Source organism: Toxotes jaculatrix, chromosome 19, assembly GCF_017976425.1.
Source record: "Toxotes jaculatrix isolate fToxJac2 chromosome 19, fToxJac2.pri, whole genome shotgun sequence".
NCBI lineage: Eukaryota > Metazoa > Chordata > Actinopteri > Toxotidae > Toxotes > Toxotes jaculatrix.
Window position 1 is genome coordinate 20,132,018 of NC_054412.1, and position 25,655 is coordinate 20,157,672.

General features: G+C 44.7%; 4 protein-coding genes across 9 annotated transcripts in view; all 4 read left to right on the forward strand.

The window, feature by feature from the left end:
• Positions 1–3,216, forward strand: part of fynb (FYN proto-oncogene, Src family tyrosine kinase b) — a 53,916-nt gene extending 50,700 nt beyond the window's left edge. For all 4 annotated transcript variants that reach the window (XM_041063725.1, XM_041063722.1, XM_041063724.1 and 1 more), the window contains 3 exons: positions 302–455; positions 1,146–1,277; positions 1,452–3,216. In XM_041063725.1, coding sequence (XP_040919659.1) covers positions 302–455; positions 1,146–1,277; positions 1,452–1,660 — 495 coding nt within the window. In that variant the 3' untranslated portion in view covers positions 1,661–3,216. The remainder of the gene's footprint in view (positions 1–301; positions 456–1,145; positions 1,278–1,451) is intronic.
• Positions 3,217–4,046: 830 nt separating this feature from the next.
• Positions 4,047–8,306, forward strand: LOC121199819 (probable G-protein coupled receptor 139). The gene is made up of 3 exons (XM_041064769.1): positions 4,047–4,149; positions 4,821–4,938; positions 7,116–8,306. Exons 2-3 carry the CDS (start codon positions 4,860–4,862, stop codon positions 8,126–8,128), a joined length of 1,092 nt encoding a protein of 363 aa, XP_040920703.1. The 5' UTR covers positions 4,047–4,149; positions 4,821–4,859; the 3' UTR covers positions 8,129–8,306.
• Positions 8,307–9,175: 869 nt separating this feature from the next.
• Positions 9,176–14,362, forward strand: LOC121199933. Of its 2 annotated transcripts, none has more exons than XM_041064950.1 (10): positions 9,176–9,242; positions 9,665–9,709; positions 9,835–10,350; positions 11,011–11,155; positions 11,284–11,450; positions 11,557–11,645; positions 11,723–11,791; positions 11,882–11,986; positions 12,298–12,372; positions 13,107–14,362. In XM_041064950.1, exons 2-10 carry the CDS (start codon positions 9,694–9,696, stop codon positions 13,251–13,253), a joined length of 1,329 nt encoding a protein of 442 aa, XP_040920884.1. In that variant the 5' UTR covers positions 9,176–9,242; positions 9,665–9,693; the 3' UTR covers positions 13,254–14,362. The 2 variants fall into 2 exon arrangements, with proteins under 2 accessions (XP_040920884.1, XP_040920883.1); XM_041064949.1 differs by having other exon boundaries at positions 9,201–9,242; positions 9,670–9,709.
• A 3,381-nt stretch (positions 14,363–17,743) lies between these two features.
• The window catches only part of rev3l (REV3 like, DNA directed polymerase zeta catalytic subunit), a 49,976-nt gene continuing 42,064 nt past the window's right edge, over positions 17,744–25,655 (forward strand). The window contains exon 1 of one of the 2 annotated variants that reach the window (XM_041063868.1): positions 17,744–18,375. In XM_041063868.1, coding sequence (XP_040919802.1) covers positions 18,237–18,375 — 139 coding nt within the window. In that variant the 5' untranslated portion in view covers positions 17,744–18,236. The remainder of the gene's footprint in view (positions 18,376–25,655) is intronic. The other variant, XM_041063869.1, reaches the window with a different exon arrangement.

The window sequence follows — 25,655 nt, forward strand, 5'->3', positions numbered from 1 at the left end:
GATACACTAAGTCCAGAGCGGTTCATCCTGCTCTGACCCAGATCTCCGGCAGGTAATAAATCATCTGTGATTGGACGCTTTTTAAAATCAGCCTGGCTGAGCCTGAGCAGCTCCGCTGCATGTTTACAGTGCAGTGAAAGTTACATTCAAAGTTGGATTTGGAAAAAAGGGCTCCGTATGTATCCACGTACCCTGGAGCAAGTCACATCCTGAAGCAACGCCTGGAGGATTTTTGGAGTGTGTGTGTGTGTGTGTGTATGTGTGTGTGTTGATGCAGTGCACTCCCTGTGCTGTGCTGCAGGTGGCAGCAGGCATGGCCTACATCGAGAGGATGAACTACATCCACAGAGACCTGCGCTCCGCCAACATCCTGGTGGGAGACAATCTGGTGTGCAAGATCGCCGACTTCGGCCTGGCCAGGCTCATCGAAGACAATGAATACACCGCTCGGCAAGGTGGGGCTCCCCGCTCCTCTCCTTTCTCTCTCTCTCACACACACACACACACATACACACACACACACACTGTATTAAATCTCACATTGTTGATGTTCCCACTCACACATGGTGACTGCATTAGATCATGGAGGAAACTCTGTCAGCGCGCCCACATCAACACGACAAGCAAACACTCAGCAACGAAGCTACAGTCAGTGGAGTCAGCTCCAAATATTTGCTCACGGATCCAGACAGCTTTTTTTTTTTTTTTTGTCTGTTTTAGGGGGGCGGGGTGAGGGTGGGGTTCCACCAGCAGTGACCAGCGATGGCAATTTCAAGCCATTTCCTTAATCAATAGACGGCCGGCATCAACTATCAATAGCTGGTTAATCATTAACAGTTTATGGCAGGCAGAACTTTTTAACTCTTAACCGCTGACGTGGCCTGTGTTCACCTTCCAAGGCAGCAGTTTAAAGAACAGGCTAAGCAAACAGGAAGTCAGTCGCTGAATTAATTAAGCTACATAAAAGTTCATTTAAATCTGTGGAGCTTCCACTGATGTCCACATTAGATCACAGATTCAGAACTGTCACCTGGACCATCAGTGGCGCACAACTTTGCAGAGAGTATTGATTCTCATCAGGATCAGTAAACTGGATCACTGGGTCAGGAAGAGACGCTCCGTTCATCTCATTTAATCTCCTGCAGGCGCCAAGTTCCCCATCAAGTGGACCGCCCCGGAGGCTGCGCTGTACGGGAAGTTCACCATCAAGTCGGACGTGTGGTCGTTTGGCATCTTGCTCACAGAGCTGGTCACCAAGGGCCGGGTGCCTTACCCAGGTAAGAGGCGGTGGGTGGGGGGGGGGGGGGTCAGGTTGTGCGTCTGAGACAGAACCTCTGGTTCTTAGGTTCGGTTTCAGACCAAAGACACAGTGAACCTTTTTAAAAACGAGTCACGTGTCCGAGGTTAAAGGTTTTCACATATTCAGGAAGTTGTTTGTTTATTTGTTTAAGGGATGAACAACCGCGAGGTGCTGGAGCAGGTGGAGCGGGGCTACAGGATGCCGTGCCCCCAGGACTGCCCCATCTCGCTGCACGAGCTGATGCTGCAGTGCTGGAAGAAGGACGCCGAGGAGCGGCCCACCTTCGAGTACCTGCAGGCCTTCTTGGAGGACTACTTCACAGCCACTGAACCTCAGTACCAGCCCGGGGACAACCTCTAAACCACCCCCCCCCCTCCAAACCCTCTCTCTCTCTGTCTCTCTGTCTCTTTGTCTCTCTCTCTCTCTCTCTGGGTGGGGGGCATGGGGGGGCGGCGGCTCGGGGCTGGGACCACGTTGTCAGTGCTGTTAAAAATAAAAAAAAACTCTGGAGCCTTCCCAGCCTTTATTTTAGGGATCTGTACAGCTTCCTCAGCTCAAGCCGAGCGTTTCAGTTCCAACACCAACTCCCAGAAAACACCACCCTGGGTCTCTGACCCCTCCCCCCTCCCTCCCCCCGCTCCCTCCCTCTCGCCCCCTGGTGTCTGAACTCTGCAAATGCGATAATTAGGGGAAGCCGAGGGATGGACGGGGACAGCTGGGGGTGTGATTAATGCAATGAAAAACCTGTATTCAGTGTAAATAAGAAAGGTTTGTTTTAGTTTGTTTTTTTTTTGTTTGCTTCCGTTTAAGATTTTTATTTTCTCCTGCACAAAATAATAATAATGATAAAAATAATAAAGGCAAAGGAAGATGAGCACCTGAGCAGGCACAGTTCGTGTGTCGGTGTATTATACTCTAGGTCCTGGATTCTTTTCTAGAGATTGAATTGGAAGCCTTGTTTATATATATATATATTTTTTTTTTGTTTGTTTTGTTTTGTTTTTGTTTGACTCTTTGATTTATTTTCTTTCTTCTCGACTCCATCGGCCTCTTTTGGTTTTTCTCGCACTCCCTCCAAAGCTTCCTCACGGCATCAGTCCTCAGACTGTTTGGACAAATGTCTCACACCCGTCAGGTGTTTTTTTTTTTTTTTTTTTGGTGAATTAAAGCAGAGCGTGAGGATATCGAACATATCCCCCCCCTCCCCTGCTGATCATTTGGAGAGAATCTGGGTGGAACATCTCTGTGTTGCTTCAGTTTCGCTGGAAGAAAGAAAGCTTGTCTTTGTGGAAGAAGAGTCCGTTTGCCTTTATTTGAGCCGTCACTCTGAGGCCTCTCCTCATCGTCGAGGTTCTTGTTTTTTGGGGGCGGGGGAGACGACATGGAGGGTGGTGCCCCCCCGTCTCCTACTTGTCCTCTGCGTGAGCCTGCAGGGTGCTGACCTGCACCCGAACCTGGACCACCTCAAGTTATTTCTTCTTTTATGTTTTACTAACCGTTATATTCTCTCCGTTCTTTGAGTCTTTGGTTTTGACATGTCTTTTTTTTTTGACCCCTTCAGCGTTGGACAGTCAGTTGTTCTGTAAGGTCACAGGAGCTTTTGGGGTCAGTTCATGCTGCAGTTCAGAAGAGAAATTCAACATCTGAGGGTTTTAAATTCCACTGAACTGAAAATGAATGAACCCCGGTCTGGTCTCTGATCTGGTCTTAATGCAGGTGCTTTCATGGTCCGTGGATACCCCTCATTTTTTTCATCCAACATTTTCAGTTGTACAGCTTAACGGTTATTAAGTGTGGTTAACTTCCCTCCTTTAAATCTTTCTTTTCCATTTTTTTTTTTTATCATAACCTGTTTTGTTAATTCAGTGATTTGCCGTTTGAAATTCAGAAAAGAACAATAAACATTTTACACTCTTTCCAAGACACTTCTTTTCCACATGCTAGTGTTTGTATGAGGAAACTATGACACGCTCATGAGTGTGTGTGTGTGTGTGTGTGTGTGTGTGTGTGTGAGTGTTGATTGACAGTTCATTGCTACCTCTCTTTGTCCTGTGTGATTGTAACCTGTAGCCTCTGATAAAAAAAAAAAAAAAAGAACATGAAACATTATTTGAAACATTATTTAATGTGATGCTTGTATTGAGACTCACCTGTGGTAAGTAACAGGTGCAGGCAATGTAGTAATCACACTACACTACACACAGCCAGTTAAAACGGAGCTGACTCAACCTTTGTGTTGTGTGTCTCACTGAGCACTGAGAAAAGAAAGAAGAGTAAAGAGTTGTCTGTGGATCTGAGAGACAAAATTGTGGGGAAAAAAAACATGGATGATCTCAAGGCTACAAGTCCATCTCCAGAGATCTGAATGTTCCTGTGTCCACTGTGCACAACAACATCAAGACGTCTTAAGCTCATGGCTCTGCAGCTAACCTCCCTTTTCACTTTTCTGGCAGATGTGGTTTATTATGTGACAGACAATTGATTCTCATATCTCATAGTGAGATGATGGTTGGTTTGTCAGGAACAGTGTTTTCTAAGCAGAATCTGTCCAAATCCAAAGCACTGCAGTTTGACATTCCTGGTTCGGTTGTCAGACGCTGAACATCTCCTCCAGGATCAACTGAGCCTTCACATCATCTGTGAGGTGACTCCCTCCTCCTGAAGCTTTTATACGGGCAGCAGCTGAAGCTGTGACACACGCACACACACCCCTCCTCATATCACTGAGACACTTGGTGCTCGTGGACACATTTCCAGCTGTACCTGTGTGGATGAAGCTGCTTCTGTGTGATACACAGAAGTGGATATAGCTACAAGGAAGACGCCAAGGAGGTCGGATAACACACCAGGTATGTCTGATGTTATCCATTTTAACACTGATGAATGAAATTGTTTAGCTTTGTTGAGTTTCTGTAAAGGTTATTTAAGTTTGCGCTTAAAGTCAGTGTCAAAGATGAACCATTAGTCAGAGGGACTGCACATATCTGTGTGTGTGTGATCAAGATAACAGTGGATCTTTATGTGCTGTTATTATGTAACATGGGAAAAAACCAAGCAGGGATTAAAAAAAACAACTTTGTACAGAAACTTCCACTGCTGCCTTCCCTGTGAGACCCACCCAAAAGCAGACACATCTGCTTTTATTGTGATTGTCGTCAGCTCAATGGCCCAGTTTAACAAGAATCTGTCTAATCTCTGTGTACGAGTTTAAACATGGTTAAAAAAAAAAACCCAAAACATTCCTGAGAGTGATGACACATTAGTTATACAACCAAGCCCTTTTTGCCTTTTTTATCTGACTTCACATTTGAATTGATATTTGCGGAATCTGCAGAAATTCAACAGAGCGGTTTAAAACCTTCAATTTTAGTAATTTAACATTTGAAATCAAAGTCAAATCATGGAATAAAAAGGCTCCAGTGTTGACTGTGGACCCTCACTAGTACGTGCTGGTCGTACTGCTCTGCTCTCTGTTTCAGTAACAGCACCTCACCTGGCTCTCTGTTGCTTTTTATTGCAGGTATTAGCATGTGAGCGCTTGCCTGGCAGTGAATGAATCATGGAGGGAGTCGGTGTCACCGTCTTTGTTACTGTTCAGAAAATCTACTACCCATTGCTTTGCATCATGGGTATTCCAGGTGTGTACCTTGTTGTATTCGATCTTTGGCTGTCCACGCTTGAATAGGTTTTATCAGTGATAATCATTACCAAAATATTAAAAGGTTTGCAGTTATGAATAACTTCATTTGTTAATTAATTGCTTATAGCCTGCTTCAGCAAATACCATGCATTCCAATGACCCACTGCCCTCAGAGCATTCAGGCCAAAAACTATTTATGAATGACTTAGTGACCTTATGGCAGAGGGGTTGAAGCTGTTGTTGTACTCTTTGGGATCTGTCGGGCAGGGACCTGCAGCGCCTCCTAGAGGGCAACAGACTGAACAGGTGATGAGCAGGATGAGTGGGGGTCAGAGCAAGGGGGCAGTTGTAGAGTTGTTTTTGGTCTCTATTACATAAATTGGGGCGTGGTTACGTTGAGTAACAGCTCCATAGACAAGCACTGACAGTTAGCTCTTTGCTAAAGCATCTGCTGGGCTAGGCGGCTACACCCAGAGGCCTCCTGCTACCTGCCGCCCCTGCGGTTGACAGGGGCTGCAGTGTCCGTGTTTGTTTGCCAACGTTCGGATAGGTTTTTGTGACAGTATGGCTTGTTGTAGTGTCGACTGTACTAACCGACCGTCGAAGGAGTCTGTGTTTCAGTTTTTTTCGGTAAGTAAATTTCTCACTATTTTACCTGGATGTTTGCATTAATTAGCATGTATTAGCATGTTTTGCCGCTGGCTTATGATTTGCCGATTTATGGTCGCTGCTGATACAGATAGAGGACCGGAGCAGCTAATGTTAGGAACGCTGTTGCGGTGTGTTCCGTGCTCTCAGAGTCTGTTTATTGCGGGAATATTAGGCTACAATTTTATTTCATCTCATTTTTCTGTTTAAAAAGTCCGACATTGCATGGACAGAGCAGCTCCGTCAGTAAGCGGCTGCTGTTGTTTGTGTGCTGCTGTAACTGTAAGCGGATATTGGATGGAGGCAGCGGTGAAAACCGGTAAATATTAAATATTGCTCCGAGCTAAGTGGGCGGGTTCTCGGCTGGCTGGCCCCGGCTGACCCGTAGAATGACAGCCTTTCCGCCAAATATGGAAAGTCCATAAATCCAAGATGGCGCAGCTCAAATGCTCATGGTTTGGTCACACAACCGACTCCCCGAAATCAGTGGGTGACGTCACGGGTGCTTCGCCCATGTCTTATATAGCCTGTGGGTCAGAGGTGATTTTTTTATTGCGTGTTGTTACACGTCTGCGGTAAAGTGTATCTATGGATGGGAGGGGGAGACCAGTGATTTTACCAGATTTGTGTTTTTAATGTGTTGAGGTGTACATTATTGTTGTGGCACCAAGTGACTGCTTGGTTGACCGGCTTACAGTAGTGAGAAAGGACACATCCCTGGGGGACACCTATGCTTAGAGTCAGAGGACACCACTCATCCTGACTCACTGCTGTCTCTTTGACAGGAAGCTATAGATCCAGTAGCAGAGGGTGGTGTCAATGCCCATGTCCAGAAGTTTCTTGAAGAGGTTGGCTGGGTTGATGGTGTTAAAGGCGGAGCAGAAATGAATAAACAGTATCTGGACGTAGGTGTTAGGGGATTCCAGGTGTTGCAGAATGTTGTAATGAGCCAGACTGATAGCATCCTCCACAGATCTGTTAGCCCAGTATGTAAACTGATGACTGTCCATTAGAGGGGTGGTGAACTTCTTCAGGTGGAGGAGGATAATGCACTCAAAGGATTTCATAATCACAGATGTGAGTGCACTAGGTCTATAGTCATTAAGACAGGAGACTTTGTTTTTTGGAACAGGAATGGTGACAGAGACCTACCATGGCAAGCCTCACGGCCGCCATTGTGTTAGGATGAAAGCCTAGCTGTGTAAAAAATGGAAATAGAACTCTATCAGAAATTCTCAAGCTTTTACCCATTGTATGTTATGTATTTAGCGTGTAGAAATAAAAATATGGACATTTGACATTATGGTTTTAGAAGCAGTTAGCATTGGAGCTAGGCTATTTCTTTACCAACAGCTGCTGGATGCAGTGACATACACAGCACCTCTGACCTCACAGTGACAGGATTTCAGACCATCCTGACAAGATAGGAGTAATCTGTGGATGCTGTACTTAGCTAAAATAAAAATGTAAACAGCTCTGAAGTTGTTAGCCGTCATTAGCTCATTTGTTTCTGTCTTTTCTTTCCAGCCAACCTCTTCACATTCTACATGATCTCCTTCCGTAATTGTGGGATGTCTGAGACGGCCATCATTTACCTGAGCTGTCTGGCCATTGTGGACACCTTCTACCTGGTGTGGGTGATCCTCATTGATTTGACCCTCACCTTCTGGCTGCTGCAGCCCTTCTGGCACTCCCACCCCTGGTGTGGCATCCTGGGATTCCTGCAGTACGGATCACTCTACAGCTCCTCCTGGATCGTGGTGGTGTTCACCATCGAACGTTACCTTGTCCTCCGCAGCACAGCAGCCAAGCAGCACTTCTCTCAGGCCTGGGTCACTAAACTGACATGTATGGCTATTGTCCTGGTGTCACATCTGGTCTCTGTGCCACTGGGCTGGATCAATATTGTCACACCTGTTAATTTTACTGTGAATGGGGAGAACGTGACGCTGCCCAGGTGTCGTTACCGTGATGAGGCCTACTCTACTGTTATAGTGTGGATAACCACCTTCCTCTCAGGGGGAATCCCCATTGTGTTGGTCATTATCTTCAACTACCTCATCGGATATCATCTTTGCCGCGCCAGCAACCTCTTCACCAAGGAGGAGCGTCGCGTCATGCACGGGAGGAGCACCAGGGGCATGTTGCGGAGGACTATCCTGTTGCTGGGCACCGTCTCTGTGGCCTTCGTGGTCCTCAGCCTGCCCCGCTTTGTCACATACTGCATCCTGAGAACCAAGTACAACAACGAGAACTTCAACAGGAATGACTATAGCATCCCAATCAATGTGGCCGGAGACCTAGCCAACATGCTGCAGAACATTAATTCCACCACCAACTTCCTGCTCTACTGCATGGTCAGCCGGCGCTTCCGACAGGAGCTGGTTCAGGTGGTGACCTGTAAGGCGAAGGCACGTGAGCTGGGGTCTGTTCTCACCCACACAACCATGAAAGTCTTCTCAGTTGTGGCTCACCATAAGGCCTCACCATCGAGCGACCATGTGACTGTCATGCTAACCAACCTGAAACAGACAGAGTAGAAAGGAACTGGAAGAAAAGATCCAACTTTATATAAATAATAATCCTTTAAGTCTGAATGTTCTGTATTGACCTTGGAAATAGTAGTTAGCAAAATAATCTTAATTAAAGGCCCACTTACTAGTCATGTCATGATCTTCATCAGTGGATAAAACAAGGGCCGATTGATGAGTTTGTGGTCTAAGAAGAAGGAGATGAGTTATACAGCTCTTGTTACATGTACATGCAGGTCAACTCTTTCAGTGATTATGCAGAAAGTTTGAAGTTTCTATGTTTTGTGGTGTTTCTGTTTGGAATAATTGAAATTTTAAAATCAGCTCTGAGAAAATGGACATCAGCCTTCATCAGCTAGCTCTGTCTCAAGGGCTCATTGGGTCCCAGAACTGAATCAGTGTAAACACCTGGAGTCTCCAGCTCCCAGGAAATGCTAGCGCACTAAACTAAAAGGATGATACCATCACCATGGTAGCAAGCTGTGTTAGCATTTAGCACCACTGTGCCTTGCTACAGCCTCACAGAGCCACCGGTGTGACTGTAGACTCTTTGTCTTGTTGATCACACAGCACAGGTGAAATGTGTATATGAAATAAATTTGTACACATCATTGTAACAACGGATGTGATAGAGTGAACATTCATAAAAGTCATAGGAAGCTAGTTTTGGGTATGTTGATGTAGTTATGACAAAAGAGCAACTGGCAACTGGAGCTGACAGTGTTTCACTGCTCATCCGAAACTAGTATAGTAAAGTCATTTGTTACAAATAAAATTCTAATACAAATGCAAATTAGATTAATGTACATCTCAAGTGAAATTGTTAACTTATTGTTGCATTGTAATTTATTGCTTAAGGATGTTGTAAATCTGGCATCTTTCAAAATAAAGAAAAACAAACAAACAAAAGCAGTTAAACCTGGCTGACTGTAGAATGCCCACCTTGCTGAAGAAACAACCTGATTGGCAGTTGTAGCCGTGGTGCCCTGCACTATTTGCATAAATGGGTCACGAGACTTCCAAGCTTTGCATAAAACAGAAAGCCACAAGCGATGGGAATGCTTCCTGTTTGCCTCAGAACAGGTTTGAGCTGTGGCTGAGGGATAAGCAGCGTCAAGAGAAGGTACGTGTGGGAGCACAGTGAAGTTTACTTTATTCTCTGTATGTGAATTTATAGGGGAAAACGCACTGGAAACCACGGAGATTGTTGTTAAGAAGACATAGCTGACATACCTGTAGATCAGTGATTTTGACCTTTGTACTAGTTTGCAGCGATCGGGCTGATATGTTACACCCAAACCTGTCTGTAAAGCTATATGAAGTGTCTCATGTCTGTGTCAATACCACACCTATTTACTGTGTTAAAAGTGCATAGTTTACCTGTTGCTACTGTCTTTGTTGTTAAAAGTGAACTGTGAATCTCTTGGCTGAAACTGCAGCTGATTTTGTGCCAGTCACGTTTATGTAACGTGCCGTATGTGTCTCTTTAAGGTGTTGTGCAGGATTCAATTCCTTTAACTGTTTTCATTTTCACTTTACCCACAGGGCAGCAGACATTCTTCCACGGTGACAAAATGGACTCTTTCAAAGGTGGGAAGCTAAGCCTCATCAGTCTCAGTACAGTACTCAGAAATCTGTCTGGTCTATCAAAGTGTCTTTCTGAGTGAAGGTGATGTGCAAACCTGTTTTTTTTTCTGTTCTGCTCTCGTTGTCAGGACCTTGTCCTCATCAGACTGTTCCTGTTGAGATGGATGAGAGCATGACGTCCTCCAGTCTGGATTTGGTCTGGCCTCCCTCTTGTAAACAATGCAGTGGACATAAAGAGACCAGCAACAGGCCACAGGACTATGGCTGCGAGCCACCTGGGGGAGCATATCAGACAGACAAAGGACAGAGGACACTTTCTGAGAGCCAGTACCAGCATGAAAACAGAGCTGCCTGTAGCACTCCTCCAGAACCTTGCTTCATACCCAAAACACACCCAGGACACATGAATGCCCAACTCCCTGCAGTTATTTGGCCTCATGGGTTGAGAGAGCAGGCACCGCTGCGTGAGTGGGACCGAATGGATAACCACAGTAGAGGCTCTGTGGGCCCTTCGCACGGGGTCCTGAACTTTTCTGTGGGGGAGGCAGAATGCTTGGAGGCCCCTCTCCCGCTCGTGTCTGACGTTAACTGCCCCTACTCTGTCCCATCACAGTACCCTGCTGTCCTTATGCCTGCTCAGCAGCGTGAGTGTTCATTATCAAAGGGGGATGTTTTTTTTTTTGTGTTTTTTTTTTAGGAGACACATTTGAATGCAGTTATTTGATAACAGAATACTATGTAGACATAAGTGAACACAAGATTAATGTGTTTATCAGCGTCACACAACATCACAGAGCCGCTAGCATGGATGTAGGCTCTTAGTCTGGTATATTAACTCTTCATGTTTTCCTTACTGTTGAACGGTACTGTTTTCAACACTGTTTTATTAGTGTGGGTCTCAGTGGAGACTTTTAGTGTCCCTTGGCAATTATGTAACATCTAGTGTCATTAGTAGTAGGCTATGATTATATAAAAATGGGCTGTTTAAAACATATTAATAACAGTGACTAATATTGGCTGCAGGTTACATCAGTTAGAAATATCATTCAAATCTGCTGTTAAAACGAATGTTTTCCAAAAGTAGGACAAAAAACACGACTCCATGATAACTGGATTTTTTTTAAATGAGACTTTTTTTTTTTTTTCAGATCTGGTAATCATGCTATCTGTGCTAGATTAAGTTTTGAAAGTTGCCTCCCCACGACCCTGTTAGGTATCATTTGGCTGCATGACCTCATTTACTGAGGAGTTGGAAACTGTCCACACTAGGAATTTAATGTCTGCTCCTCCGTGTCCGTCTGCAGGCCCCAATCCAAAGCAGGCAAACTATCTCAGACACTGTGCGTGCTGCCCTCCGACAAACCTGCGGCATCACAATTATAATTATCATTATAAGAACGATTACCTGGCAGATCCACACCACGAGTCTCAGCGCCACCAACAGCCCAGGTAAGAGAGCAGTTCCTGCCCTCCTTGTTCTTGTGGTATACTTTTTTCAGCAGTGATTCACAGTAATGACACTTTCCACAGATGCGATGAATCACTCTCACATTGTTTCTGATTATTTCCTTTCACAGGAATCCCTCACAAAACAGGCTGCACCTGAAAGATGCCCATGAGCCCGTGCCTCGGAGCGTGCTGCCTCCCAGAGATGTGATGCATGAGGTCAGCGTGGATTTCTCTGGCCAGCCAGGACCTGCCACGAGGGAGATCAGGAAGACCATCAGCCTACCTGAGGAGTGTAGTAAGTCACATCCATTTCGCTGCATAAACACTTTCCTAAACTCAAAGGATGTAAAAAAAAAAAAAAAAGCACAGATAAAGATGTTTCACTGACTCTTCATTGGCAGGGAATGTTTTCATCACATATTCAGTGGACACAGCCGAAGAAATTATTCTCTTCACCAAATTTCTGAATGATCAGGGATTCAAACCAGCAGTAAGTCCTGTCATTTCTCCTTTGCTTCTCGAGGACCTTTCCATACAAACACTCACACTCCGCCTGTCTCTCAACAGATTGATATTTTTGACAACCCAATCCGAAGAATGGGCATCACCAAATGGATGGACAGGTATCTGAACGATGTAAGTCTGACTACTGAGCTTGAGCAGACAGTGAATCCATTTACAGTATGGTCCTCTGCAGAGGCTTGACAGTGGGGTAACGTTTTACAGAAATCAGTGCTCATCATTGTGGTCATCAGCCCCAAGTACAAGGAGGACGTGGAGGGAGATGGAGATGACGACCACGGCCTGCACACGAAATACATTCACAATCAGGTGAGGACTCGCGCAGCTAACAAGACAGCAGGCGACAGCTGAGGCAGAAATGTTTGCTTGCAATGTCGCCCTCATGTGGTAAGGTCCTGTCACTGAACACCCTCTTCCCACACAACACAGAAAAAGGAAATGGTTCCTGGAACGGTTCCTGGAACAGCTCCGCCTGGTACATAGACAAATGCTAACTATTTAAACCACACAAAGATAAAGGAGGTGTGGATTGATTTTTAGCCTTTGTTATCAAGTGAAACACTTAGAGTGAGCTTGTAGAGTACTATGTGTGTGATTATCCTCTCTTCCTAATGGCACAGATCCAAAATGAATTCATCCAACAAGGCTGCCTGAACTTCAGACTGGTACCTGTACTGTTTCCCAATGCAACTAAAGTAAGTACAAACAATAAACAGCTAAACACAGTGACAGGTCACAGTGACAGGCCGCATGAGGTTTTTCAAATTTCAGGCGAATTGAACCTTTAAGTTAAACAGTCCTCTGCATTGTTACCTATCATGTCAAACCACTTGTCACCAACCAATACAACAGCCAAACCGAGTTGCTGAGTCAGAGTGACACTGTCATGTGGCTTTGAGACTCTTACGCAGAACAAAGTGTCTCATGGCTAAGACTCATGGGAGATGAAGCCGTTGGCTTAGGACAAGAGATGTGAAAAAAAGCCACTTTGGGAAAATAGATTGAGAATCACACCTCATTATTCATACATGTTTTTATGTAGCTGTAGTTTTTTTTAGAGTAGTTTTCTATATTTTTCTATTGGCAAATTCTAGTTTTAAACACCATCACAACTACAATTCTCCATGTGGTGTTAAATAAAGAGACGAAACAAAGGGACAGTGACAGGGTTAGACACGGTTTTTACTGTGAAACGGCATTATTATTATTTCAAATGTCATTAATTGGGTTTGGCTTGTAAAACCAACCCTCCTAAATTTTACAACAGAGTCGAAGAGTAAAACCAAAGCTGTTGTTCTGAAACAGTGCTGTGAACGGTCCCAAGACCAAAACATCACCGCCAAGCTGGGAGAGAAATCTGCGGCTCTTGTTTACAGTTACAGTACAGTGACTTTACCCACTCACCCTCCGTTCTGTGTCTGTGTCGCAGAGACATGTCCCCACCTGGCTCCAGAGCACCAGGATCTACCGCTGGCCTCAGGACACCCAGGACCTGCTGCTGCGCCTGCTCAGGGAGGAGCGCTACATCATCCCGGGACGGGTGTCGGACCTCACCCTAACTGTTCGTCCCCTCTGAGAACAACGACAAGTGACAGACACGTGGGAAAAAATACGCAATTTAAAGAAAAAAGGTTTGGCAGTAAGTTATAAGTTATTAACGTCTGACACTGGGACGCCGTTAACCTGTTAGACCAGTAACTGCTGACTACTGACTCATGTTTCAATCAAACCAACGCATGGTTGCCATATTTTCTGACAGAGTCCCTCTCTGTTTGACTCTGTGTATCATATTTTCTATAGATGTGATACGCTTCCTAATTCCTTCAACCACATATCAAACTTTGGGGAGGGCTCTCAGATTTCCAGAGAGATGAAGCCTCTTTAAAACATGTTTTCTATTTTGTAATTTAGTTTTCAATTATTTTTTTTTTTTTAATTTTTTAAATTTATATATCATTTGCAAATCTAATGAATCAGTTTATGGCAGCTTCTTCAGATTAATCAAATTATTTAAAGTACATTTAAAGTAAGCTATAGCCTATAATTGTTCTAATGCTGTACTCCACAGTACACCGTCGGTGTACTTGTTGGTAAAGCATATGATTGACCAAAAGGTGGCAGCATGTCCTGCTTAATGAAAACACTCCCAGCCTTGGTGACCTCTTTATGGCAACAGCTCTAATTTCCAGTTAACATTAGTTCATGTTTTCACGTTGTGTCTGTTTGTTGGTTTATTTGTTTGTTTATTTATCAGCAAGATTATGCAAAAAGTACCAAACCAGTTTGCACCAGGCTTGACTTGATGGAGGGATGGTCCATGGTCCAGGGAAGATCCCATTACATTTAGGTGCAGATACCTAAATGTATCTGCACCTAAATGTAAATCACTTTCCTTAACATTGCAAGAGAGGGCATTTTTATGTTTTCATTAATGTCTTAGGAAATGATGTTTGAATCTTGATGTAAAAAAAAAAATCAGACATATTTACAGTGTTGAGTTTTATGAGTTTGTACAATGTGGTTCAGATGCTGAGTCAGGTTATCTGCAAATGCTGAATCTGGATTGAGTTGTTCTTACTATGTTTTATGACAAAGAAAACATTTATGTTTTGAGACCTTTTTCCTTTTATTTTACTCATTGTAAGAAAAAAAATGTTATTTTGGACTAAATGAACTGTTTTAACTGACTGATGAGGTTATATGACTGATTACTTTCATCTCGTCTGTGGGTAGAGAAGAAGGGGATTTACAAGGTTCGAGAGCGCAGCATGGTGGTAAAGGAGCTGTAGACGATGGGGCACAGGACATCTGGAAACAGAAACATCCTGTCCATGTGTTGCACACTAATTCCCTGATAAGCCAGCGTTGTGTGGGGCACCTTCAACCGCCAGGTTTCACCCTGAACTTCATCATTTGTGCCGTCAGTGTGCACAGACTAGTTTGGTCTGTTTACCAGACCTGACAAAAAAAAAGAAAAAATGATTTGTGTGTGAGACAGGGAACTCCGCTGATGTCCAGGCTTTTATCAGCTCCTGCATGAGGGTGATTTCTGTAAACACAAGCCCTGCCAGTACCAATAAATCCAGCGTTTGTTGTTGTTCCAGGACTTGTGTGCCACTCAACTCAGCCTTATCTGGTGAGGGCAAAGCAACCAGACACACATATTTCCCCCCCTCCAAAAAAGGCCTGGATCCGCAATCTACCTATTCTGCTGTTTGTAAAATACGCTCCCTGTAATATACGACCTTGATTTATGTCCAATGAGAAGTGCTCTCGTCCTATTATATCCTGCTTTTTTTTTTTGTTTTTCCAGTTCAGTTTTTACTTTTTACATTGAGGGTCGATGGGACACGCTGACACAGGCGGCTGTGAGGGTTGAACTTGTGAAGCTTGGTCAAACAGTCAGGTCAGTGGAGATATGGAGGATCCTTTGTTGTCTTTGAGTCTGACCAAAGTAAACAGATCAGAAGTGAGTGAGCAAGCTCCAAATAAAGATTAGAGTTCAGGAAGCTCAGGAAGCAGGTGGTAAGGTGGAATTTACCTACATTACCTACAATTTACCTACATTACTCACAACAAAAGTTGACCCCCACCAGTTTAGTCACAGATTCTGGTGTGTTATGTGAGCAGGGATCAATGTGGCCTTGATCACTCTGCCAGGCTCAAATGACATGCCATTAACTTGACGATGTGTGAATTCTTGGAGGATGTGTTTCAGCCACCTTTCTTTCTTTCTTTCTTTTTTTTTTTTTTTTTAAATTCGCCTCCATCACCGTCACTGAGGAGAACACACTCCCTAAAACAGACAGGCTTTCATGATGGAGGTGAGCAGACGCTGGCACTTATCACAGTTTGAGGCTCTGCTCTCACTAAGGCCATCCATACTAAAAATGTATGCACTCAGTGTACTGTAAGGCACTTTAGATAAAAGCTCCCGCCAAACTCTGCATTACACATGGCATATATCATATATCTGGATGAGTTTGATGTTAAAAGTGTCCCCCTCAGGCGTGCTCATAGACCTTATCCATGCCGCTGGCAAATGTAAGCAGATGCCTGCTGATTGGTTCATTAAGAGGACCGGGCTCTCACTCAAGGTCAGCACACACTCCAGCAGACAGAGGCTCCGTCTCCATCGAGATTAAAATGCTAATGAAACATTTTTCATCATAGGGGAGTCGTTGACTGCTATGTCTCCGGTATGAACCGGACCCAGCCAGCTGTTTGGAGAGGGTTATGGCTCTTTCAGCGGAGAGGAGAGATGAGCTCAGCATATCCACCACTGATGCCTGCCATGTATAGGCCATTATATGAAACTGACCGGAATACTGAGCGGCCCTGAAGATGTGAAGGGGCTCGGGCTGGAACAAAAAGACGTCAGACACATCACCAAGCAAGCACCTGTATGTCCTGCAGATTCACACAAAACAGAAGATATAACACACTCAAGTCACAATAATACCATAAAATCTGGGATATATATAAATAATAATTTTAGTTTGTGGTGATTTCATATTTATCTCACTGTACTAAATGGTAAATTTCTTTCCTCAATCACAGGAAACATATCGTCCAGTAAGAAACCTAACAGATGTCCAGTGAGGAAAGCAGTGCTTTCCAGCTCCTTGATCTGGGTCTGATCCTGATCCTTGTTTTGACGCTGCAGTGCCAAGTCAGGCTGAACTGATTGTTCTACAGTCCTGTTTCCTGGTTCCTGAGCCCAAACGCATTTAGTCATAAAATAAGAGTCCTCCGAAGGTAAGGTTTAAAGTTGTGGGTAGCATTGCAGCACTGCTTGAGGTTTGAATTGCTGTTAGTACTCTTGTCACTGAGGAATACGCACATATCAGAAGTAAAAGCATAACATGTATTTCTCACTATTTATTTATTTTTTTAATGATTTATGATATATTTTCCCTCTAGGCTTATCCTGTAATTGGATTATAATGCTGGTGTTATATTACATAAGTGGCATGTTAAGTATGAGCCTCAGCTTCCTGTGCTTGTTTAAACTCACATAAAGTGTAACTAACAGATCAATAACTGAGCTCTGACTGTGGTTTTTAATGGACATTTCTTACTATAAAGGGAAAGTCAGACCTGGTCTAAACAGGTTTCCCTGTTGAAAAAGACACTTGCATCCTTACTCCTAAATCATTAATATGTTGTTTTTAGGTTGCTCTTCTCCATAAGACACTGCACATGTGGCATGTATAGAGTTGGTTCTGGTGTTTATAGCATCCCCATGGCAACACGTGTTTTATTTATTCATCATTTTATGCATTTTATGTTTTTTATGTTTTTGTTTTATTTTTATTTTATGTTTTCTGTGCTCATTTTATGTTTTTACTACAGGCTATGTCAGTGTAGCTACCAAATGTGATGTCCAGAGCTTTTCTAGTTCTTATGTTCTAGCAAATGAGCTCGACAAAACAAATTACTATCAATTGCTGTGTGTTGAAATGGCAGTAAAGTACTGAATATTGCATCTCTAGCCTTTGACCCATCAATACTCCAGTATTACTGTTCAGCGTTATTGCTATTATTTTGAAAATGCCCAAAACGATGTTTCCGGATTTTGCTGGCAACGTAATACAGACTTTTTTTTTGAACATGCACAGTTTATCAGTTAGCGGTGCTTGAGAATAATAAAAACCATCTGTTCATCTGACCTAACGGCTTTAGCAAATAACAGTAAAAAAAAGGATAGAGACCAAAGATAAACATGAACTGTCCTCGGCTAGCGAAATTAACGTCAATGAATAATATACAGTACCCGGCAGCTGAAGGTTTGCTCGTTAACTTCGCTAACCGGTTAACCCGCCCATAAAACTACTAACTACCCCGTCCAACCTCTAACAGTTGGCCATGAACAACAGTATAAGGTGTTAGCATTCGAAAATAAATCACTTGTTTTAAAATCTGGTGCTTTGCATCACTGCGTTCATGCCGACTCAACGTTGCTTTTAATCTGAAAATTGTAGCCGGATGTACTAATCTTCTGTATCCTGGCTAGCTTGCAGTCTGTCATAGGTTAGCTAACGTGGGGCTAGCCTGTTATGGAAGCAGACGGAGCACTACTGAGGGGCTGTCTGATAAAACGGGACTGGCTGAGACTAGTTCTGGGACGTGATTTGGAAAGATAACGCTACATACCGGAAGCTTTGGGAACGTCTTCCTGGCTGGAAACAAAAACACCACAGAGAGTGCTAAAATCACAGGGACAGCCACAGTAACCTGTGTAACATGGATCCACCAGCCGCGAAGCGTCGGACAGTTATCCGCCACCGTCGAGTTTAGCTTCTCACAGCTGCAGTTGGACTTCAACGGCGGCGGCGGCACCTCGGGGCGCGCTGAAGCCACGGGAATCTTTGTTCGCGTTTTTTTTTCATGGGACACAACCGGGCTTCGCTTCCACTTTGTCGTTCTTTTACCTCAGTGACAGCACTCCCCTCGGTTGGTATCGACTGGCCACCGTGGTCCCCGCATCTTATGGACTCCCAGCAGTAGTTTTTTGGCTTTTCTGTCGGTCGGTCCTGCTCTGACGGACGCGGCAATCATGTTTGCCGTGCGCATCGTCACCGCAGACTACTACCTGGCAAGACCCATTAAAGACTTGGACGTCTGCTATTCTGAATTCAGGGAGAGCGACGTGAAGAAAGTGCCGGTGGTGCGGATATTTGGAGCAACACCCGCAGGTTGGTCAACTCCTCTGTTTTATTGTATTTTTTGGTGCCTGTCTTTATCAGTAAAGGTAATGGTGGCTATGCTTTTCTTGCACCGCACCACGCGGCATGTTACGTGGTCGTGGCTGCTGTTTGAACACGCGCGCACACTAACACGTCCGCGCGGTATTGTTTAGAGGAAATTTAGCGGGTGTAGTATGCAAGACGACGACAGGAAGATGATTAGGTTGTTGACACACGGTACCAAGGCGGCGTGCACACCGCTGTTTCTTTGCATACTGGCTGCCTGCAGCGGTGGGAGATCTCTCCCCCCCTCCTACCCGCTCACGCGGCTCGGCTTTGTTTTCTCTCCCTTGCTCCATCATGGCATGGTGGCGGCGGACAACGTTTGATCCCAGAGCTTGACTTAGCCTCTGCCTGCCGCATGTGGCATTCAGGGACAGCGTACCCTCTGCCCTTTATGGTGGTTTTATTGTGCTTATAGCAACCTGTGGAGTGTTGACAGGCTGGACTACATAATGCTGCCGCCTCTTTGAGCTTTCCTCCATGTTTGTGGCTTAATACAAGACAACGGGAAGAAAAGAGAGAACAATGAAATGAAACTTTGTACATCATCATACTGAGATTGGGTTACTACAGCATTTTAAGGAGCCAAAGAAACAGTTCATGAGGAGGAGAGAATGAGACTAATTGTGGGGTTCTGTAAAAGTGTGTGCTCCGTAAAAGACAGTAGAATCTGAAAGGGCAGGAGCCATCATGACAGCACATTAATATGCAGGAATGAGAAATGAATGGACTTATTGATTTTATTGACAAGACCTTTAAATGGAAGAAATGTCGTGGCTGACAGATTGCTGCTGTAAAAATGGTATACATATACACACTACATAAGAGAGATTAAGATTTACTGTAGTTCAGCATTTTTTTCTAGCTTTGGCACAGCCCCTGCTCTCTAATAAAGCCATTACAGCTGAGCACTCTGGGTACCTTAATCCCCATGCCACAAAACAATAGAATAATTTCCTGCACAATGGCACAGCATTAGCATCCCAGCCAAATCCTATTGCGATTGCCCTCCCCCTCTTCCTCCCTATTTGACCAGTGTAAACACCATTGCAGGTGACTATGTATTTTAAGCAAGGCTAGTCCCCAGTTGGGGGGGGGGGATTGGCAATGGGCAGTCAAACTTGTCCCCCATACTGTGTCACTGCTCTTTCGCGGGATGACCTGGAGTGTCCAAGTAGGATGTACCTCGGTGAGGATTAAAGGCTTTAGAGCAGAGAAATGAAGGGACAGTGGGTCAGGGTTAGGGTGTCAGGTCTAATTTTGGTTCTGTCATAAACCCGCGAGTTTGCATACGGTTGTGCTGATGTGAGTGGGTCGCACACGCTGACTGTACACTGCAGCAGAGACTGTCTGAGCAGCTTGTCAGTTCAAAGGATGCTTAGCAGCAATTCATCAACACAGACTCCAGCACAATAAACCCAATTAGCATATGCATATCGCTATATCTAACTAGATATAGATATATATACATATAGAGGCAGAGACATACAGAGGCATATCATTGTTTTCTTCCTCTTTCTGGTCTGGTCTCAAAGGCTGCATTATAGTTTTCAGTAGTGCACATCCCTGAGCTTATTAGACAGCTCCAGCTCAGTTAATTATAACAGTGTTTGGTCTACAGCTAAGTCAATTAAAGGTTTACTTTATTTGCAGAAAATTGAGTGATAGGGATTTATATATCATTATCATAAATATTGTATGTGTGTGTAGTAAATTTTCAAGTAAAAATGCTAATCTTTTTATGGTTCCAGTCTTGAAATGTGAGGATTTGCTGCTTTTCTTTGTCCCCATAATAATAAAAAGCATAAACTTTGGATAAAATAAGCTTTCAGGCATTCACTTTGGGCTGTACGTCAATGTAATGGGCATTTTTAACCATCTTCTCATAATATATATCGCAGACTATAGATATGCAGTTTACAATGATATAGTATATAGTAATAAGTAATTACTTCAAGCCTAATCCACATTAAAGGAAAGTGCAGCATTTTCAACCTAGGCTGGCACTCTGACTATGGGTCATTGTGATTTTGCACTCAGCTGGCTGGTTGCCCTTTTAAGTAGATTCATTTGCAGTTAGCAGAATAGCAAATCCAGAGTTTGTATTCTGTTTTTACCTTTGGTTAGACTCAAAAACAAGTGTTTGAACTTTATTTTTGTAAGTTTATTGACTAAAGCCCTGATATTTTCCCCTGATATACTGAGTTTTGGCAGAGTTGTGTTTCCTGAATCTCTTAAACAGAGGAGGCAGGTGCGATGTTAGTATGACCCGTGGTCGGAACAAGAAAAAGGATGAGAGCAAGAGGTTGAAAAACACCAGAATCTTCCTTTAATAACAAATGTCTTAACTTGAATTTTCTTTTGTGTAAATCTCCACTTGCCATATTACACAACCTGTACTTTCCAGATTGACCTTTTCAACCACTGCAAAAATTTTTTTTTTGAAATGTCACAGCAGGAAAAGCACTGGTGTCATTAATATAATAAATGAATGATGGCTAAGTTTCATTTATGTGTCCCAGTCAGCCATTCAAGTGAGCCACTGAGCCCAATACTGGGACCATGGACGCTCACCTACGTGGGAGTGCAGCCATTGTTAATGTTATTAATTACCACTGCCACCTTCCTACTGTGATGTGAAAATGTCTGCTGTGACAAAGGGCTGAACTCACACAGATAACTGCCATAACAATGATCCGAGTTTGAACCCTGTCTAAATTCCTACGCCTCTCGTCCCCTTCTGATTGGTTAACATTCCTGGCATGTGGCATTGAAACCGATTTCATCGTCCCATTTGAGCCTCAGGAGCTTTCACCGATCGGGTTCTCACACACGTACAGACACAAACACAGTAGTTGGCGTTGCTTCTCGGTTTGCGTGTGTGGCTTGGATCAGATCCTGTGTTGTTTCAAGTTGCAGCATTGACAAAGCAGCGCGTCTGTAGTTCGTGTGCTGTGGTGGGAGCCCTGCAGATTCGCACAGTTTGACTCTCTCCTCTTGCTCGGTTTACGCATCGCTTGCGGTGAGCCGGAGTCACAGTCAGCTCTGCATTTCCAGAAATAAAATTACATCACCATCTGGAACACATTGAAGCGGACAGGCATCTCTTTCTTTCTCTGTTTTCTCCGTAGCTCCGGCCCAGGCCACGCCTTCCCAAAAAAAAAAAACTACTTTTTAATATCTCCTTTTGCCTTTGTGGGGATTTTTTTTTTATTGTCTGGCCTGAAGGGAGGAGTTCACGAGCAGCTTCGCTGAATGTGTGTCAACTTTTAGCTCATCAGTGTGTTTACCCTGTTGTATGCGGTCAGCAGTGCACGTGCACCATGTGGCTCTGGCTTACAGCCCCAGGCCACATATTCCCTGTCCTTTCCTGACCTATGCCATGCACACTTCCACCAATCAGCCCTGTGTAATTCGATGCCACGCTTCCTGCCCCCCCCCCCTCCCTTTTCTTTGTTAGCATTTAATGGCTGGCCCGCCTGTGTTGCACTTATCCTGTACATGCATGCCCATCTCTGAAGTAGCTCAAGGAGAGGAGGGGAAAAAAAACAGGAATCTCTTTGTTGTGAAAATTGCAGTTCTGATCAGTGTTGCTTTATGCTTATTAATAAAATCTGTGGCTGAAAATCTCAGAGGGAGGTAAAACAGCGTGGCTGCAACCTTTTGAGGTTTGACAGCATTGATCTCCACCCTTGATGCCGACAAGCATCGGCCCAAATGTTCTGACCGGGGGCCCCAGGGCCCCATGACACCATGAGGCAAACTGTTTTGGTTCCTGGCCTTTGTGGACATGTGCACGAGTGTTTGTTGGGTGTGTATGTATGTGTGTGTGTTTGTGAGAGCAGTGAGGGAGGAAGTGCATGACCAATTGACCTGAATGAGGGGGCCAAGAAGCAAGGCGCAGCCAGGAATAAAACTGACCCCCCCACCCCCCTGGTTTAGTGCTCTCCAAGGGAACCCCTTAATGCCATCTGAAGGAATTCTTCCCAGATCCATTAGTAGAATAATAGGTGGATTCAAGCAGAATCTTTGGCTCATTAGGCTGAAGGTTATTGTCCCCCTTAACTTTCCTCTCTTCCTGTCGGTTACTTGGGTTCAATTAACATCCTCTTATTACTGCTCTAGTTGCTTCTAATTACTTGATAATTGAGAGAGATATGCGTCTGTTGATATGGTGTCTCGAGGTGTGATTTTTCAATCTCTTGTCCTCACGATTTTTCCAGTCTTGTTCCGAAGAGTGGCTGGTTTGTGTGTCTGATGATGTGTCTGATGAGTGATACATGTAATCGCAGCAGGTTTAGCACAGGAAAGTAGAGCGGTAGTGATGAGAGAGGAGAGTCACAAAAGGAGGCTGAACACTGCCCCTCACTAATCCTCCCCCTGTGATGTTTTTGCCCACCGATTGAGGCCCAGCTTCTTGTCAAAGCTTTTTAGAAGTTGAGTCAGAGGAAGGCATGTTTTGCAGGATTTTAGGTGTGGGGATAGTGAGCTTCTGTTCTGCCCCATTGCCCCGTATAGAGGGCCTGATCACACTAGCGTTAATAAGAGCAAAATTTCTGACGGAAATCGATGAATTTCAATAGAACTGTCTCTCACTGGATCCAGATACGGTGGAATTGGGCGGTAATATGGTGTCCTGGGGCATTTGAAAATAGCAGCAGAGTTGGAAATACTCCAAATTTACATCCCCCATCCCAGAATCAATCACCCGCTAACCGCTGTCAGGATGCCACCGGGTTCAGAGCTACTGCTGCTGCTGCTGCTGCTGTTGCCCTAGCTGGACCATCCACTCTGACCACCACTTACACACAGCCAACAGTAATAGGTGCTTTCAGGAAAACAGCTAAGCACTTACGGAACAGTGTGCGGTATATGTTAAACCAATCACATGGCATTGTTGATGCAGCTAAAATACCACCTTGGACGCAGGCAAAGATCTGTATAGTTACATGTCTCTCTCTCTGTTGCCTACAAGTCTAAAAAACCAGTTTAGTTTGCATTGTTTCTGGTATTATTGGTTTGGCTGACAGGCAAGCCAGTGTGATAATTCGGTGTGCAGTTATTTTTGATTTGCTCTGTTGCATATGATTTCCTTTTGTCCAGAAGGAGCTGTATATGTACAGCAGCTGGCTCAAGATCCTTGCTGCTGTGGTCCCTTCTGTCTGATTGATGGCGACAGTAGCTCTCTGTGGCTCCTCATTGGCTGTCCGAAGGCGCTGTCGCTGTCGAGGACACAGGCCCGAGACTGCAGCAGTCTTTGTCCTCAGAGTATTTCCCGTCGCCTCGATTCACACCGACTAAGGTGGGACAGGTGACGTTGCGTTAACATCAGGCTGGCTCGCTCCTTAGTGTTTCTTTGCAACATTGATCTGCCACAGGAGATTTTTCTCCTCAGCGTCAAAGCACCGGCTTCAGCTGCCACTGTTATTCAGTGTCTTGCCCAAGGACACTACAGCGGTGGCACAGTAAGCACTGTGAAAACATCCTCTGAATCAGCTGCCCTCTCACAACACTGAATCCAGAAATAATGCGTTTCCAAACAGACTTGAAACCTGCTTGCTGGATGTCACATTCGTCACTGTCACCAGACTGTGCATGACATTGCTATTAAAGTGTGTTAAATAAGGTATAGCCAGACTCCCAGGACCATAAATCTGTTGTCCAGTGTGTGTGCCCTCCTCTGGTTACATCAGTGTGACAGGAATTGCTGGGAAGAAGTGGGGGGGGGCGGTAGTAGTGGTGGATTACCCTGCCCCCAACTTTCTCATTCTCCCAATTAACCAGTGAACCCAGCAACCCCACCAGCTACCACATAGACACATGTCGCTTATCCTGGACAGAGTATCTAGCATTCAGTATAACAACCACAACAAACAGTCAACACAGTCGATTGTCCATTTCCTGTCTGTTCAGGTGCAGAGAGGTATAGAAACAGGCTTTAGTTTAGACACGAGGTGACTCAGGCTGTGATACAGGAAGGCTGGAGTCTGAGCCTAGGACTTATTGTTGTTCTCTGGTAGCTGCATGCCAGATGGCTTTGCCAATGAGGTAATGTGATTTAGTTCATCTCCATGGTGAGATGGATGCTCATTGGTGAGGAGGGAGGGGGGGGGGGGGGGGGGGGTAACAGGAAGTATTTTGTCTTTTGATGCAGCTATATTAAAAAAGCCAGCGTTTGATGTGAAGTGCCTTCTAATGCAGGGGCCTGCTGAGGTGCCGCTGTTGGCCGTGGCGTGTTTGTAAAGTCGTACATTCCCTGGCAGCACCTCCCCCCTTTTTTCCAAAACAGAGTTGTGTGTGTGTGTGGTCTGAAGAGAGAGAGGCCTGCGTTGGCACGTGGTGTTGGGTCATTTCAGGTCCTCCACTCAGTGTCGGGCTCTTCCTCTCTCCTCCTGCACCATTGTCCCCCACCGAGAGAAGGAGGGGGCCCCCCCTTGTTTTGTCCGCCTAGCTCTCTTGTGAGAGAGGGAGACTTCCCACTCTGTGTTCCCTCAGGGCCACTGGCATTGCTGCAGGAGAACTCTGCAGTGTTTCAAGGCAGATTAAGACCTTGTTTGAAAAGAATGAAAGAATTTGGCAGGCTGAGGAGAGCTCGAACCGCTGCTTGAGGGTGGGGGGTAGGGGGGGGGGGGTGGAACGCTTTGAACCTGCCATGCTGTGCCATTCAGCATGGATGTTAATGAGGCCTGGGTTTGTGTGGTGGGTGCGCACATTTGCACGCATATACACACAAAGACAAACAAAGTGATTAAGTTTTCATCTGTAGCATTGGGGCTATATCTGCAAATTAGGGTGCAGCAGCAGCAGCAGCACTGCCTCCTGGTATTACAGGAGCACTCTGATTTTTCTGTGCTGTTGTGCAACACTGGGATTCACAGGATTTCTGCCTGCACAAGTACTCTTATATATCTAGACCAGACCTGACATTACTGAGGTCCAAAGAGACAGTAACATTAGTTTTCTTGGTTTTAGTTTGCGGTTTTCGATAGCACACATGGAACAGTGTACCAGAGTTAGGGAGCGGTGCTGTGTAAAGCCTTTTATATCTCCAGAGGGAGCAGTGTGAAGGCAGATAAAACTGCCTTATGGGCTGTCACCTGAGTCAGTCAGTCAGTCGGGTCTGAACTGTTGACACTCACATTGCATTGTGGGCAATGTAGATGCCAGGTTTTGACAAAGAGGAAGAATTTGTGAAGTAAACATCAGTTTTAATCCTGATCTCGTGT